Raw genomic sequence first — 17,419 nt, 5'->3', positions numbered from 1 at the left:
ATTCTGGATTGTCTTTTCTCATTTTCGCCTCTAAATGCAATGGTGTAGAATTTGTTTTCTTTTAAAGTATAATGTTGTTGTATTTTGTTTTGTCTTTTGCTCTAAGGCTTTGAAATCTTACACCTGGATTTAACCTGGCAGGTTTGGGAATGCAGTAGAATGGGTGGGGGTGGGGGGGTAGTGGGGGGAATGGAGGGTGGGAGGGGAGGGGATGAGCGGTTCAGATCCCCTCCCTGCCTGATTTAGTACCTCTGTCCTGAGCACAGGGTCCCAGAAGGTGGGATGCAAGGAGACTGGGGGTCATTTGGCCACGTGGGGGCGCTGTGGCTTCACAGTACTTCAGGGAACTGTGTGTGTGTGTGTGTGTGTGTGTGTGTGTGTGTGTGTTGGGGAGGTGGGAAGGTGGATGCAGTGCTCTGGGAACTGGTGTAGGAGAGCAAGACTGAAGAGAATATCAGCTTGCCTGCTTGGATTAGAAGGGGGTGGGGTCTGGTCACGTGGGGGTGAACACAGACTCACTGTCCAGCGAAGGGAAGGCGCCCTGGGTCTCACGCTGCTCAAGAAGAAAGCTTCTCTGCTCCTGCGAGGGCAGTGGACAGTGGAGTGGCGGGGGAGTGGAGGCAAAGGTGGAAATCGGTGTCTGGTTAGGGGCTGGGGCTGGCAGAAGTGGAGTCAGGTGTTCCTGGCTCGCGGGAAGGGTTCTTGGCCCGACCCGGCTTCAGCTTCTGGGCTGTGCAGGGCAGGGCTGGCGCATGGTGCTCAAATTTACAGCCTGGGTTCTGCCATTGGGTGCAGTGGGCCGGGTGGCCAGCAGGGAGAGCAAGATCGGAACATGATAAAGACTCCTGTCAGGGAGCCCAGAGCTATGGCCTCTTCGCTCACCCCAGGAGGCTCCACATCCAGCTAGGAGATGCCAGGTCTTCCCCATGCTGCCCTGGGGTTCAGGGTCCTCTGCTGTCTGGCCCTTTGTCTCCTGACCTGGGTACAGCGGGAGAGCCTGCACTCTGCCTTCCCGGTCCCTGAACACGTCCGCTGAGGATGGCTCTGCCCAGTCCTTAGCTTCTGTCTTCCAACCCACAGGCTCTGTGGACGCTGGAGTCCTGCAAACCCCCAAACACCTCATCCAAGTTAAAGGACGGCAAGCAACACTGAGATGCTCCCCAATGTCCGACCACCTCGCTGTGTACTGGTACCAACAGAACCTGGACCAGGGCCTCCAGTTCCTGTTTAGTTATTACAACGGTCACGAGAGAGAGAAAGGAAAGTCTGTGGAGCGATTCTCAGGAGAGCAGTTCTCAAACTCCAGCTCTGAGCTCACCCTGGGGGCCTTGCAGCTGGGGGACTCGGCCCGCTATCTCTGTGCCAGCAGTGAGGCACAGCGCTGCACAGTCCCTAGCCTTCTGTACAAAATCATTTCTCCTCAGTCTAGAAGTGTCCAGGATGGCAGATCTGCCAGCCAGCTGGGCTCGGGCACTGGAAAGCTCACGGGCCTTTCCCAGATGTTTGCTGCTGCTGGCCTGTGTGATGTGTTTAATACCCACAGAGCTGGCACCAGTTACGCATCACTCTACCCATCTGTGCACCTGCAGGAAAGCATGGGATACAGTCCTTGTATCCCATCGCTGACTGACACCTGTTCCTATAACATGTGTGGGCCCTCTCACCACTCTCCTAGAGATCTTTCCCCTCCTCTGATATCCCCTTCTCAGATTCAAAGTAGTAGAAAGGGAGTCTTATGTACCACACAGGATTATCACGAGCCACTTTCTAACGAATCTAAGAGGCATACGATGACTTCAAGGCCAACTGTATTCAGGGATCCTTCATTGGGATGAGAAAGATAGGCACATTTCACTGCCCTGTAGGCCTCTTGCCACAGCACAGAGAAGGCCACGGGATGTCTTCAGTGGCAGCTAGGAGTGGCTGCCAGTTCTGAAGCTGCAGAACAGAAGGTTGGAAGTGTTTGTTAGGGAAAGTGCAGCTGGGCTGAGCAGGAGGTGACGAACCACTGCCACTCCTTAGCTGCTTCTGTTCTGTTATTCAGCAAGCATCTTCGGGTCCCCTACTTTGTACAAAGCATTGTTCACAAGCTATGGGACATGGGAAAAAGTGGAATTTTAAAAAAGAAAAAGCTATGGGACATGGAAAAAAGTGGAACTTTTAAAAAGAAACAAAACAAGGAAAATAGAAAAAAGTGAGTTACCCAGAGTAGTTTCCATAGTTTTTGAATTATGAAGATCAAATTTTCTTTTTTCTTCTCATTTTCTGTTTCTCATCCTACTTCTCTCTGCCAGCTTTTAACTATTTTTATTTTTTCCATAATTTTATTGAGAAACAAATATCAATGAGACAGTTTCAAATCAAATTGGTAGGACAGTTTCGATAATGAACACATTGCATACTCTCTTCCTAGTGGTTATTTGCTGTACCAGATGCAGACATGATATCCTATTTACAAACACTATTCGAACAAATCCCTCTATTCATTAAGGATAGATATATAGTTACATTCTCTTAAATATTTTTATTTGTAGCAAAAATATTTCAATGAATTCTACCTTCTTAACAGATTTTTAAATGTACAATGCAATCTGTGGTTTACACGTAGGCATGTTTTACTGATCTCTGGAAATTAAGTATGGGGTAGAACTTTATAGCCTTCAACATTTGACTGCTTTGTTCTGCCACACAGGAGTGTCTGAAAAGCAACAATCTATTCTTTGTTTCTAGGGTTTATTTTAGATACCTCCTTTAAATGGAATGATGAAGTAGTGGTTTTTTTGCAACTGACTTATTTCAATGAACATGATGTCCTCCAAGTTCATGAATGTCATGCCATGTAGCAGTTCTTCCTTTTTTTTAAAAGGCTTCATGATATTCCACTATATGCATCTACCATCTCTAAGATCTGCAGTATTAATTAGCTAACATTGGATTTTTCCTATGAAAATCATTCATCACTCAGGCAGTAGGGTCAGCTGTAGACTTGCAAGTATGGGGTCCATTAACATCCATTCTGCCTTTGGTTCTGCACTCTGGGGAAGTCTCAGAAAAAAAAATAATGCCATCATTTTCCAACAATTTTCTGCATACCAAGAAGCCTTCATCTGCAAAATTTCATTTGTAAATTCAGTTATCATGGCAAATACTAACAAGGAAATCCTATTAGGGTTCTCATTCCCTAAGCAAAGGAATTGACCTAAAGTTAAATAATTGGACCAAATAGAACAGCTACTGTGATACAGAACCAGAATTTAACTTCTGGTCTAAGTCTCATGTATCTAAGTCTATGCTCTGATGCATTTTCACAGAGAGGCCACTTTTCAAAATCAGAATGCTGTTCCTCTTATCCCTATCACATCTGATGACATTAATAGAATTCAGTCTTCCCAAGAGTTAGGGATGTAGACAAAAGGATTTGCGTAGTGTGATACACATTAGGCTCTGATTCCTCTTCCAGCCCAAGATCATTGAGTCGGAAGTCAGCTTCTTGACATATTTGTTGGGGTTTTTCACCTACAAAACGATACTAGCAATGCCTGTCTTTGCTAGTCAGAATTTTCCAGAAAAGCAGAACCTTTTGCAGCTACCAGTTTCTCTGAGGAGGGCTTGCCCCCTGCAGTCACTGGAGCTCACAAATCCAAAACCTGCAGGGTGGTCTGGTGGCGCTGGCTGGAGAACGAGGGTGAACTGGTGTTTCACTTCTGCAGTGTCAGCTTGACCGTTCTCTGAGGGAGGGTCGGCCTTTCTGTTTCATTTGCATCTTCAGTTGTTCAGATGGAGCCCACCCACATTAGGGAGGGTGATCTGCTTCATTCTATGTTCAAAATGTTCATCTAATGCTAAAATCTACTGATTCCAATGTTAATCCTCTTCAAAAATACCTTCAAAAAATACTCAGAATAGTATCTGGCCAAATGCTCTGGACACTTCAGGCCCAGGTAAGGATCACATCATCCTCAGAGAGGCATAAAACTTTAACAAACATAAAGCACACAGCATGTTTTCACCCCTTTACTAATCTTAGTCTTCTCTGTTCACTGTCTACAAAGGCAAACACGGAAGCATATTGCCCAGTCATCATGAAGCTGAAGATGTGAAAGTAACAGAAATAAAAATATATGCATGTGATTTATTATAAGAAATTAACTGCAGAATGTAACATACATTCCTAGCCAGACCTTTAAAATCAACTTTACTGACATATAAAGTATATCTAATACCCATTACCCATTTTAAATGAATTGCTCAGTGATTTTTTGAGACATACATATGATAAAAAAAAGAGACATACATATGACAATACAAAGAAGAATTTAGGGCTAGGGAGATAGCTCAGTAGAAGAAGTGCTTGCCTGGTAAGTGCAGGGTCCGGAGTTCAATCCCCGGTACTGCTAAAAAAAAAAAAAAAAAAAAAAAAAGGAGAATTTGGACAGAGGAGTCCAAACCTGTTGGAAAGTTATAAAGATTTTTTCTACTATTCTAGACTACATAAATACTTAGAATATTAAAACCAGTGTGAGAGTGAGGAATGGTATTGCAGAAATATAATAAACAGGGACTTAAAAATGTTTTTTCAAAAAGTCAACAATAGCTTGTGTCAATTCAGACAAATGTGTCCCATTGTAAGACCTGGGTTAGGAAGATGCATTTATTTTAGATTTGCTCCTGAGAGGGGAGGGGTGTGTTCCCCAGTGACAGGAAACTGTGGTGCCCAGGCAGGGAGGTGAGGGACTCAAATGACTCCTCCTAAAGAGACCAGCCTCCTTTGTCTAACAGGCTCATAAGAGTCCTCTGTTCTGCCGGCCCCATGAGCTATAACTTTCTTTGCTGTGTGGCATTCTGCCTCCTTCAGGCAGGCAAGTCCTGGGCAGGGATTTGGCGTGGGATTTCAGGTCCCAGACCAACCCTTTCCACCGAGGTCTCAGCACCAGCCTTTCCTCTTTCTCTGCAGGTCCAGGAAATGCTGGCCTCACTCAGACCCCCACAGCCCAGGTCCTGAAGGCAGGCCAGCGCATGACACTGAGCTGTGCCCAGGACTTGAAGCACGACAGCATGTACTGGTACCGCCAGGATCTGGGGCTAGGGCTGAGGCTTGTCTATTACTCATTTGACGTTAACCTCACTGAAAAAGGAGAAGTCCCTGATGGGTACACGGTGTCCAGATCCAGTAGCGAGAACTTCCCGCTCACCCTGGAGTCGGCCAGCCCCTCCCAGACAGCGGTGTACTTCTGTGCCAGCAGTTACTCCACAGTGCTACACAGCTGCCTCTGCTCTGCACGTTAAGACCAGGGCAGCCCTGCATCCCAGAACCCCGTGGCATCCTGGGCAGGGATCTCAGCACAGGGAGGCTGACACGCCGGCGACGCTGGGTTGGCATGTCGATGTGCATCTCCAGACCGTCTCAACCAAGCCTGGGCCCAGTCTGGATACAGAGGTCTCCACTGTTGCTTCTGGTGGTTCCATGTGACTGACTTTTCTCTTCCCAGGCTGGAGGTGACTCCTTCCTGCATGGAACAGGGTCTACCACTTGGTCATACCTGGGTTCCTTGTTATGGGAGGAACTACATCACCTCTCTGCAGAATTCTCCCCCAGCCTCATCCCTCTCTGCTGCTGCCCACCTTTCCCATGAGGACAGCTGTGCTCCGGATCCCCACCAGCTCGTCCCTCTTCCCAGCCCTCTAGTCTTTCTATGCCATCATGCAGCCAGGCCCTCATCCAAGCCTGGCTCTTCCGATAGCAGAGATGTCAATCACCCCTCCTTTGGCAGAGAGCTTTCCTTTCCGTAGTGGCTGAGACTTACCCGGGCTTTGGGGCTCAGCGATGCTTCTCCTATCCTTCCTTCCACTCCCAATTTCCCTTCTGCAACCTCACAAGGCCTCGTGTGCCTGCTACTCAGTGGAATTTAGCACACTTAGGATTTTTCCAGAACTTGCATGATTATTTTTCTATCTAACTAGATTCTAAGCACTGTGACTGTCCTCTTCCACACTCACCTCACTGTGTTGAGAACCCATTTTACAGAGAAAGGGTGAGTGGATGACAGAGCAAATGGGAGGAAGAAGCAATAGCAAATTCCCCCAAGGTACACAAGGACCTGGCAGAGGCAGAATGTTAGCTAGAAGTCACAGCCCTTTCTTTGATGCCGATGGTGGGTGCTGGAATATGCCGGGCAATCTCCTGTCCTTGGTTGACGGGTCTGGCTTCCTTTGTGCAGTTTCAGGACTAGACTTCTTTCCAAGTCGTTTCTACCCTTCAGTCCTTTCCTTCCCAAGGAATCTAGCCAGGTCCAGGGTCTATTTCCAGAGCTTCATCCTGAAGTTTTCATTCCTGGAAACCACTTCTGGTATCAATAACCATATAAAATCTTCATCAGTGGAATGGAGACATTAACAGTAATGTGGGGAGAAAGGTTTGTGATATGAACTAGGCCTTACACAAATGTGGGAAAAGTAGAGGAAAAGCAGGCTGGAAGAGAAAAGTTGAAAGTTGGGGAGCTAGCTGGCAGCCAGGGCTCTTGGTGGGGCTCAGGAGCACAGGCTGGAGCTATGGGGGCCAAGGCTCAGGGCAACCAAGCCACCCAGTGAGACTAAAGCAGGAACAGGAGAAATCCATGGAAACCTGAGTCTAGTGAAGCTATTGTCTCTCTGGGGGCTGCCTCTGTGGGTCTATGGCTGCACAGGCCTCACTGCTGTTTGCCAGCATATGAGGAGGTAAGATAGGCATAGAGGCATAGAGCACAGGGGAGAGAGAGAGAGAGAGAGAGAGAGAGAGAGAGAGAGAGAGAGAGAGAGAGACATAGAGAGAGAGAGAGACAGAGAGAGACAGAAAGAGGCAGAGATAGGGAAAACAGAAACAGAGACAGAAAGTGACAGAGAGAGTCAGACAGAGTGACATAAAGACAGAGACACAGAGAGATAGAAACAGAGACAGAGAAGCAGACAGAGAGAGTCAAAGAGATGGATGGAAAGAAAGAGACAGAAAGTAACAGAGAGTGACAGACAGATAGAGAGGCACAGACAGAGACAGAAAGAAACAGAGACAAAATTTATTTATTTATTTGGCACAGAGGCTTGCTATGCAACTAGGACTCATAGGGATCCTCCTGTCTCAGCTTCCCAGCACTAGGATTGCAGGCATGTGCCACCATGCCCAGTTTCAGTGGCTGGCATGGTGTGCCTAGTGTTCCTGGGCCATATGGTACCAGGGATCCAACTTGGATTTGCGCTTGTCAAGCAGGTGCTTGGACCACTGAGCTATCTCTCCAACACCAGTGAGAGAGAGAGAGGGAGAGAGGGAGAGAGAGAGGGAGAGAGAGAGAGAGAGAGAGAGGATGCTGTCAAAATTCTAAATGAAGGCTTCCTTGACCACTCTAACCCCAAACCATTATGGACATGTAGTTTCCAGACTAAGTGATTTTACTGAATGCCATCTCAACAGAGACATCTCCCAAAATGGTCACTTGCACTCACCCACCTTCTTGACCCTGCCATGGTCTGCAGTGTCCTACCCACCTACGCCTTTGATGGCAGGTGAGCCATGCTCAACACTGGGACGTCCCCCTTCTAGACCTTCCTCTCACGACTGTGGCTCCAGTTGTCCTCCAGGGCTTGCTGCTAGCTTCTCCTTCGTGGGCTGCCATGGGGCTGGAGCCTCACCAAGCAATATTCATTAATGAGTAACATGACCTGAAAATCCACTCAAAGAAGAATAGACAGCTGCAGAGTGGAGAACACTTATTTTTTCTCTGGATAAGTTGGAACTAGCAAATAGACTGCAAGAGTACTTGTGCTCCTTAATTGGCTTCAGCTGACCAATGGAGAAACAAATCTCTGAAGTTGCGACCCGGCATCTTGGTGTTTTTCAAATGTCAGGTCCAATCTATCCAATCCAGTGCTCAGAACTATAAAAGTTAGTGAATTTCTGCAAGTGAAGAAAGAGGTCTGCCATAGATTATGCAAAGCATTCATCTGTTGGATCGGCAGGGAAGCATTCCCGTGGATAATCCCATTTTTCACTTGGCATGGAAATTTGGAAATTTCCACTTTGAAGCATGACATATTCTTGAATTCAAATGTGTATGAAGTCTACAAAATGGAGTTCTGGTACCTAAGATATGTCCCGGAGTTTTGAGTGAGTGGGAAAAGGAAAAAAGAAAGAATATTTTTAGATTTAAATTTTTATGGTGAAAATGCATATGGATGGGTATGCATAATCTATAGACATCCTTCCTCGCTTCCTGTGAAAGAACATAGAGTGTGAGAACTCCGTGTCTAGAAGCACTGAGGCTGAAAATTATGACCTATAAATTGAATTTGCTAAAAAGAAACTTATAAATATTTGCATCAGTCACCCTCGTATTTTATAATGTGCATTGTGTATTGCGGAGGTCGTGGGGGATTGGTACAGGAAGTGACGTCATTGTGGGGGACCGCTGTGTTGGGACAAAGAATTCCCTTACTTCTCTGTCTGACCTGGGGAGCATCTGTCTTAGCTGACCCTGCCATGGACACCAGGCTCCTCTTCTGGGCTGGCCTCTGTCTTCTGGGGACAGGTTAGTCTGCAGAACACCAAGCAGTTACCGTGTGTGTGTGTGTGTGTGTGTGTGTGTGTGTGTGTGTGTGTTCTTGCATATGTTGGTATATGCCTGAGTAGGTTCACATGAGTGGGGTGATCGTAATGTTTTTCTCATTCTATTCCTAACTCTGTCTTCACAGATTACGCTGAAGCTGGAGTCACCCAATTCCCCAGTTACAGAGTCACAAAGAAGGGACAGAATGTAACTTTCAGGTGTGATCCAATTTCTGGTCATAGTTTCCTTTACTGGTACCAACAGATGCTGGGTCAAGGCCCGAAGTTCCTAATGTACTTCCAGGATGAACGTTCGGCCGACACCACAGGGATGCCTTCAGCTCGCTTCACTGCTGAGCGGCTGGAGGCCACCTTCTCCAATCTAAAGATCTGGAGTGTACAGCAGGAGGATTCGGCTGTGTATCACTGCAAGCAGCCACAGTGAGCCATGGCAGCCTCCTTCCTGTTCACGAACCTCCTTCCCTCCTGGCAGCTCCAAGGGACCCTAAAGAGAGCTCTGTTTTGAGTAGAAAGAGACCACAGAAGAGCTGTGATCGTCCTGACTGTGAACGAGGGTAGAAAGAAGCCCTCATGACTGCTAGGTTGTAGAAATCCTCAAGCAGTCCAACACTGCTGGTGAAGATCAGATGTCCCGGCACTGGTGGTCAGAGCTGTGACAGGCGGTCTTTTCTGTGACTGCGAAGTTGTGGCTCACCTACATCATCTTTGGTCCGTGCACAATGCACCTGTCCCCAGCCTACCCTGTTTGTTGACCCCTCTGGTTGCTGAAAGGGTGGAGGCTACAAAAACACTCCTGCTCAGGACCCTCTTTCAACTCTGTCCCAGGGAAGAAACTTTGCTTTCCTTTTTAAAGCTAAAGTCTTTGCAACATTTGTGATGATAAATTACTAAACACAGCAATGGCGAGGATAAAACTTCATTTCTTCCACCTAGTTTGCCAGTTCCTTTCTTACATTTGCTTTTGTTTTACAGTGTGTCCATTCTGACACCTAGACTGGAGCGTGATTTTATTACCACTCCACATTCTTAATTACCTAAGTCGGTCTCTTAAGATTGCTTTTTAAATTAACTAGGCATATTGATATATTTTATATATACATAATGATCACATTCATTATAGGGAACTTGCACCTCTGCATGGTATTTCTTGATTCTTCTTTTTTACCCGTTCCCCTCCCTTCAGCCCTTCTTCACCTCCTTTTATTTACAAAATCTTTGGGTTGAGTTTCCCTTCTTTCCTTATTTATTTTCTCCCCCACTAGTTCCCCTTCCCATTTGAACATTTTCTTCCCTATTTCAAAATATCTGTTATGTATTGTGGTCCTTATTTACGCTTTCAGTTTCTCACACCAGGAAAACAATGCAGTAGTTACAAGTCTGATTCATTTCACTTATCAGTACGGCCTCAGTGTGCACCCGCTGACCTAGAAATGGCTCAGGTTGGTCCCTCTTTATCCCTGAGTAGTACTCCATTGTGTAAAAAACCACATCTTCTATATTTACTCACTATTTGATATGCATTTGGATTTTTTACAAAATTTTCACATTGTGCTGCTGTAGAATGGGGGTGCTTACATCCCTGTGGTGTGATGCTTTTAATTCTTTTGGGAAAATAACAAAAAGGTGAATAATTGGGTCAAATGGAAGCTCTAGTTTTAGTATTTTTAAGGACTCTTCATACAAATGCAGAAACCACTCCAAAACATACTACCTCATTTTTCACAAAGGGGCCAAGCACATCCACTGGGAGAAAGACAGCTTCTTTAATAAATGCTGCTGGAAAAATCAGCTTTCCACATGCTGGAGATTAAAACTAGATGTGTGTCTCTCACCATGCACTGAATTAAAATCAAAATGAATCAAACATCAAAATATTAAAACAGAATTGCTAAATCTACTGGAAGAAAGATTGCATAGAAACCTTGAAGATATAGGTACAGGAAGACTTTATGAGCAAAAAAGAAATCACACAGGAGAGATTATGAAGAACCAAGAACTGGGATCTCATTAAAAAGCTTTTGCACAGCAGAAAAAAGCACCATCAGTGTGAAGAGACAACCCACAGAGTGGGAGAATAATTTTTCCTTGCTGTTCCTTAGACGAAGGACTAATACTGTAGAATATTTAAAGACTCAAAAAAATCAGAACTCCCCCAATGTAAAGACCACATCTGAAAATGGGAATCTAAAATGAATATACATTTCTCAGGTGAAGAAATACAAATAGCAAATAAATACATGCAAAAAATATTGAGTTGGGGATGTAGCTCAGTGGCACAGTACCTACCTGGCAGGCATGAGGTCCTAAGTTTGATTTCTGGTACCACAAAACAAAAACAAAAACAACAACAACAACAACAAAAAAAAACAATCAAACAAACAAACTTCAACATCTTCAGTCACTACAGAGATGTAAATTAATACAACACTGAGCTTCCAGCTCACTCCAGAAACAATGACTATTACTAAGAAACAACAGCAAATAACAAATGCTGGTGGGGTTGTAGGGGAAAAGAACCCTTCTCCATTGTTGGGACAAGTGTAAACTTGGACAACCACTGTTAAACCAGACTTTTTTAATTGTTACCTCCGGAGATTTGATCTGAAGTGATGACCCTGAGATTTTTAACTCAAAAAATGAGATTTTAAAAATTAAAGCTCTGAAGATTTTTAGAAAGTTTTCTTTTTATTAGTTTTATGCGTGGTACATTGTTAGATATCTTATAAATTCTAATACTTGCACTGTAATTAAATTATTTGCCCATCTGTGGTTTGTATCCACAAAGACCATGGCTAGAGGTGATATCATAGTTTCTAGGCTTCTGCGAGTCTCCAGAGAGATCCCAGGGCTTCAAGAGTGGGGCTGAGTATCCCAGACCAAGCCACAAATCAGATACCCCTATGTAACTTGCAGGGGAAATCTCAGTTTTCCCTAAATCCACTTAACAGGAATTATAGTGTTTCAGTTCGCAACAAATGTCTTTTCTCAGGATTCACTATCCTTGCAAAGTGCTGTCCTGGTACAATTTTATTTATTTATTTATTTATTTATTTATTTATTTATTTATTTTGCAGTACTGGGGGGTTGAACTCAGGACCCTGCGCTTGCCAGGCAAGTGCTTATTCTACTGAGCTATCTCCCCAGCCTTGTCCTGGTACAATTTTAATGGTCCGATCACCACATACCTTATGTTCTGCTGCCCTATATCTTCTGAGAGCAACTAAATCTGGGGCACGGATGGAAATTTGCTGTCCTTGAGATCCTCCCTAGTAAATCCCTCCCTAGACCTTGTCTCCAACTTTGACCTCCTTAATTTACGCGACTTCTGAAATACTTGATCATATCATTGGGACAAGCTTGACAGTTAGGTTTAAAGTAAACACAGGGCCAGGGCGGCAAAGACTGGGCCAAAATGTGACGTTGGCAATAGAAAGCTTATGGGGTGCGGGTTTCTGAGATTCTTAGCACACACTTTTTTCAAATATTAATTTTATTGAGAAAGAAATAGCAAGGAGACCGTTTCAAAACAGGTTAGTGGGACAGTTGTAGTAATTAATACATCACATATTGTCTTCGTAGTAGTTGTGCAGAGTACAAGGTGCAGACATGATATCCTGTCTAAACACTATTAGTTCAAATCTTTCTTCTCACTGAATTAAGAGAGAGTAGCTGTATATCTATCCTAACTATTTTGTATATACAGGTATATATAATTTTTTGTAAAGGCATATTAATATGCTGAGCTATAAAAGGCTCAAGTCAACAACTTCTGGCACTGCCAGTTCTGTGGATAACCTACTAATATTTTGGACTACTGGACTATATTGGGTTGTTTTGCTGAATTCATGTACCTACAATATTTGAATGGCAATGGGGCACCCATCTCTGACAGAAGTAAACAAAAAAGGGGGCTATAAATGAAGACCCATCTTATCACCTCCTTTAGAGAGCTTGCTCTGTCTTTCATTCTGCACTCCCACTGACACATCGGGGTGGCAATTCCTCCAGGTTTGGGTTTATGGAATTTGCAGATGTTTGTGAGATTGAATGATACCCAGAAATCACTGAAACTGCACAAATCCTTTGTTCAGCTAAAACCTGTGGACAGAAAAAGAAATAGCAAGTCTTTAAAAGCATACATTTTACTTGTCCTGGAAGCTTATTGTCTGAGGTAAGCCTATCTCCTGATCGCTCTAGTTCAAATGAAAAGGCCCGCAGTGAAAGGGCATGTAATTAATCCAGGCAAGAGGTCTGCATCAGTTCCTGTGGGGTTCCAAAGGAGGAAGAGATTTCTTCTGCTTAAGAATGTGCTCAGTGAGGAAGGGGCAGTGAGTTGGTGCACAGGAACCTGAGGAATCTGCCCCCAGCAAGAGAGTTTAACTCCATGGGTAGCTGCAGCTCACTGGCAATGAAAAGACAAAATCTTTAATAACCAAACTTGTTTAACAGCCTGAACAAAGGGGCACCCCGTTAAGGACCTCTATCTCTCTCTCAGCTGATGGTCCCTAAGGTAGCGGAAAGCCTTTGAGTAAGATCCTTTCTTTCCTCCCCAAAATGTCCTGACTCATCTTCCTTAGTCCTTTTGTCTAAAGCTAAACACTTGCCGAAGAGGTCTTGCCTAAGCAGCGACTGTAAATATCAAATTTTACACTCAACCCAAGTGCTTCCTGGAAGATCTACAAGGTGCCAAATGATCCAGGAAAAAACACTCTTCAGATAATCATATTCTGGGCCTACACCATTTTCCCACATTGTCACACTTCTATGAAAATCCCAGTCTCTCACCTTGACTGCTTTATTCCAATTCCTCTCTGGGGAGTTCCTGTATTATGACCTTGGCTCTGTACCCTGATCTAAATAGACTCTTGTTTCTTCTCCATTTCTTGGGTAGTAGTAAAGCCTTCTTACCTTCCGACTCACCAGTTCTCTGTATGCAGAGTGGAGAGAGAGATTCATGAGCCAATTGTTGGAAGTGGAAAGGGCTCTTTTCGGCTGGGCCATAAGAAAATAAAGTTCTCAGACCCACCACACAACCTCCCGAGGGGCTGAGCCTGCCTGTCCTAGTGTGTCCTCGCCTTCCATCATTCCCTGCGGCCCCTATTAGCAGACACACATTGGGAAAGCTATTGCATTAGTGTAGAATGACCTTGCCCCTTCTTCTCCTCCTTCTCCTTCTTTTTCTTTTTGGTACAGGGCCTTACTATGCGGATCTGACTCATAGCAATCCTCCTGTCTTCAGTCTCCCAAGCACTAGGATTACAGGCATGCACCACTAAGCCCAGACTCTGTCATTGGCTCAGTGTGCTAGGGGATGGGGCCAGCATGGCATGCAGGACCGGGGATCGAACCCTGGTCTCTGCCCTTGCCAAAGTAGATACTTAGTCTGCTGAGCTATCTGGCCAGCCCTTACTTTGCCCTTCTTAATTCTGCCTGCTTGAGTTTTTACTCCTAGACACTGCATCTTCCCCGATTATTATCTTATAAGATGCCCTATATTTTCCTTCTATGCCCATTTTACTTTTTATCTACAGTTTTGACCCCATTTTGAACATAATCTCATTATCTACACTTTTTTTGTTGATATATTCTTTGGATAATGTTTTAAATCTTTGTTTTGTTCTTAACCTTTTTAATCTTCAGAGTAATGTAGTTAAAAGAGCCTGATTAGACTTCAATTCGTGGTGTAATATTTGACATCAAATATTTTCTCTTATTCCTCCCATCCTATTCTTAATTTAGAAGACAGTCATAAGGGAAAAAACCTTAAGGCTGTGACTGTGGTAGAAGTGATAGTATATAATAGAAGTAAAACGGGAGCATTAATCATATTTATTCAAATTTAGGGCAAGAATTAGTGTTGGAGTAAAAGTTAAGGGAATTGATCTTAAAACTTGCAAACTATGCAGACCTTTACCAGCATGTCTTGGGTGGATCGCAAAGGAAATAGCAGTGAGATCTCACATTTAGACCACAAGATGGCGTTGTGAGGCCACTGAGCTGTGAAGGAGCTCTAGGGGGCGCCTGGGAGAACCACCTAGGAGGGGAAAGGGTTAAGAACAACTTGGGTTTGGATCCAATCTGAGGCCTACGTTGAGAAGTTTTCAGTTGCTGCTGGGCTACCAAGAAGTGCGCAAGCGGTGGTGGTGGGGAGGTTCTCTGTAAACTTTAGAGAGATTCACAGTTGCAGAATTTGGCAAGGTGGCTTTGATGTCCGGCCAGGTGCAGAGAGAGGACCAACAGTCTTCGGGGGATGTGGGAAAACTCGGGAGTGCGGTCTGCTCTCCACTGAGTGCCTTGCTGCGACACCCCTCTTCCCCTGCAGGTCCTCTCCTTTAGAAGAGTGGGGGATCTTGTCTGAGCCCACCTGAAGGGTGGACAGGGGTGACATCAGGGCCCTACCACCCCACCCCACCCCGCGCCTCGTAGGGAGGAACCTCGGAGCTCCAGGTCTCTGTCTCCTTCTCGTGGTGACCTGCCATGAGCCCTGACCTCTTGGGTGCAAGCCTTTGTCTCTTGGGAGCGGGTTAAGTTCTGGCTCTGCTAGAAAACCTTGCCTTGCGTTTGCAGAGTCCCCGCTCCCAGTCTTTCCTCTGCAGCTACGACCTATGGGTTAGGTCTGGTTTTCACCATGGGCTTCTCTGGCTTACCGCCTTCATGGATGCTGGAACCATCCAGAGCCCCCCGACTGCAGAGTGTCCTCAGAACAGGAACCATTATTCACTGCTCTGATGCTGCCGAGATCCAGGACAAGGCCTAAGGCTGCTCCATTATTCAGGAAGGATTTCTGGCACTGCCAAGGGAGATGCTGCAGATGCTGCAGAGTCCTCAGGGATGAGAAGGAACATTTCTCCCTCACCCCGGAGTCAGCCAGCACCGACCAGACCTCCCTGTACCTCTATAGCAGCAGTGAATACGCAGCATGGCACAGCCAGCTATGCTCTGAATAAGAAGGACAGGCAGTGTGGAGGAGGACACGCCTCCCTGGGCCCCTGTCTCAGGGAAGAAGACAAGTTTCCCTTTCTGAATCTCTTCCCAGCAATCAATGGGGTCCTTTCTGGATTCCTTGTCCATCAGGAGCCTCAGTGTGAGCTGAGGTCCAGGAGCTTGCACCTGTGTGTGTGTGTGTGTGTGTGTGTGTGTGTGTGTGTGTGTGTGCATGTGTATGTGCATGCATATGTGTGTGCACATCCATGTGTGTATGTGTGTATGAATTCACATAATACAAATGCTATTCCTCTCAATTTGGAAAATTCTAGTAATTGAATAAAGGAAGACAGTAGCTTCCAATGTGCAGTATTTATTTATTTTTTTTTCTAAGGAGAAATGTAAAAAGCTCCAGGGTAACTTTAAACTCCTTGAGAGATCAGGGATTGTCCATCTTCACAATTGTTAAGATCAATTGGCTTTAATTCCACTGGACACTAAACACGAGTTCTCTGTAGATGAAGGACAAGTAAACAAAACACTCAGAATTAGAAAGATCAGACAATAAGGTAGGTCACCACTGAGAACCTGCGGGCACAGCACGGGTCTTCCGAAGGTGGATGAAGGTGGGAGCCTCATTCTCGCCTTGCACTGCTTTGGGCTAAGGCTCCTGAGTTTTCCATGTGAAATAGTACAGACTAATAGAAGACAGTCAGTCACTTTGCTCCACACATCTACCTGCATAGCGCCCACGTGCAGGTAGAAGCCCATGCCTGGCAGGAAGGTTTCTCAACATGGGACTCAGTAACTCTACAACCTCAACGTCTCTAGCTGGACGTCACAGAAGGTGCAAATGCCCGTGCTTCTGCTGTGTCTGAGGGCATCTTTGTAAGATGACCAGAAGGGAGGTGCCGGCAAGCACGCGAGCAGGCCGATTGCTGGGCAAAAACTGAGTTCGCCAAGCGAGGAACTCGCCTAAATCGATTCCAAGTACTTACCTCTCCTGACTGTTTTGACATTGGGATAAAACCGGAAGCTGTATGGTGTGAAACCAGCACATAATGTGGCTGAGGCCACGCTGCAATAGTGCTTTAAGGATAATTTCAACCATCTTCAGGGCTAAGTTTTTTTCATTGTTCGCTTTTTGTCTATATTTTTTATTCAGCAGTCAATCCCCAGATGTTTCTTGACAAATTTATCAGCTTAGATTATTCTGATCCCGAATTTGGATGCTGTATTATTTCTGTCATAAGACACTTTTCATGTCCTTGTGTGTGTGTGTGTGTGTGTGTGTGTGTGTGTGTATGTGTTACCAGGGATGGAACTCAGGACCTTGCACTTGCCAGGCAAGCACTTATTCTACTGAGCTATCTCCCTGGCCCCACTTTTCACCTTCTTTACATTTTATTTTGATGTATATGTTCATGCTCACTTATTTTTGTGTGATCGATTCTAAGCTGGGTTGTATAGACTACAAGCACTGTTTATAAAGGACTCCCGTTTTCTGCACTTATTTATACTGTAAGGTAGAAGCAAGAGTGAAATGTTCAAACTATGGACGAGAAAGACAGGAAGAGCCAGAGAGGAAGGGCTTAAAGACCCTGCCCACAACCCCAAGCTCACACCCCTTAGCCCACTCCTTTTAATTACCCTTACTCCTGTTAGCCCTATTTCTGAACACATGAGACTTTTGATTTTTGCAGTATGGGGAAATTGAACTCACAACCTTGTGCTTGCCAGGCAGGAGCTGTGCTGCTGAGCTATATCTCTGGCAAGACTTTTTTTTTTTTTACATCAGTTATTTTATTTTAAAGAAAAAAAAAACAATTGGACAAAATCTCAAAACAAGATTTTAGGAGAGTAACAATGGTTAGTACACTGTGTATTGTTACTGCCAAAGTA

General features: G+C 45.0%; 1 gene segment (V, D, J or C); it reads left to right on the top strand.

Moving 5' to 3' along the window:
* Positions 1 to 4,810: 4,810 nt before the first annotated feature.
* On the top strand, positions 4,811 to 5,286 carry LOC111816131. The segment is given in 2 exon segments: positions 4,811 to 4,859; positions 4,955 to 5,286. Coding segments are annotated over 2 exon segments (381 nt in total).
* Positions 5,287 to 17,419: the final 12,133 nt, after the last annotated feature.

The sequence above is a fragment of the Octodon degus genome, unplaced genomic scaffold (genome assembly GCF_000260255.1).
Source record: "Octodon degus isolate 3935 unplaced genomic scaffold, OctDeg1.0 scaffold00027, whole genome shotgun sequence".
NCBI lineage: Eukaryota > Metazoa > Chordata > Mammalia > Rodentia > Octodontidae > Octodon > Octodon degus.
Note: the sequence above shows the minus strand (reverse complement) of the source record. Positions and strands in the feature narration are given on the sequence as shown.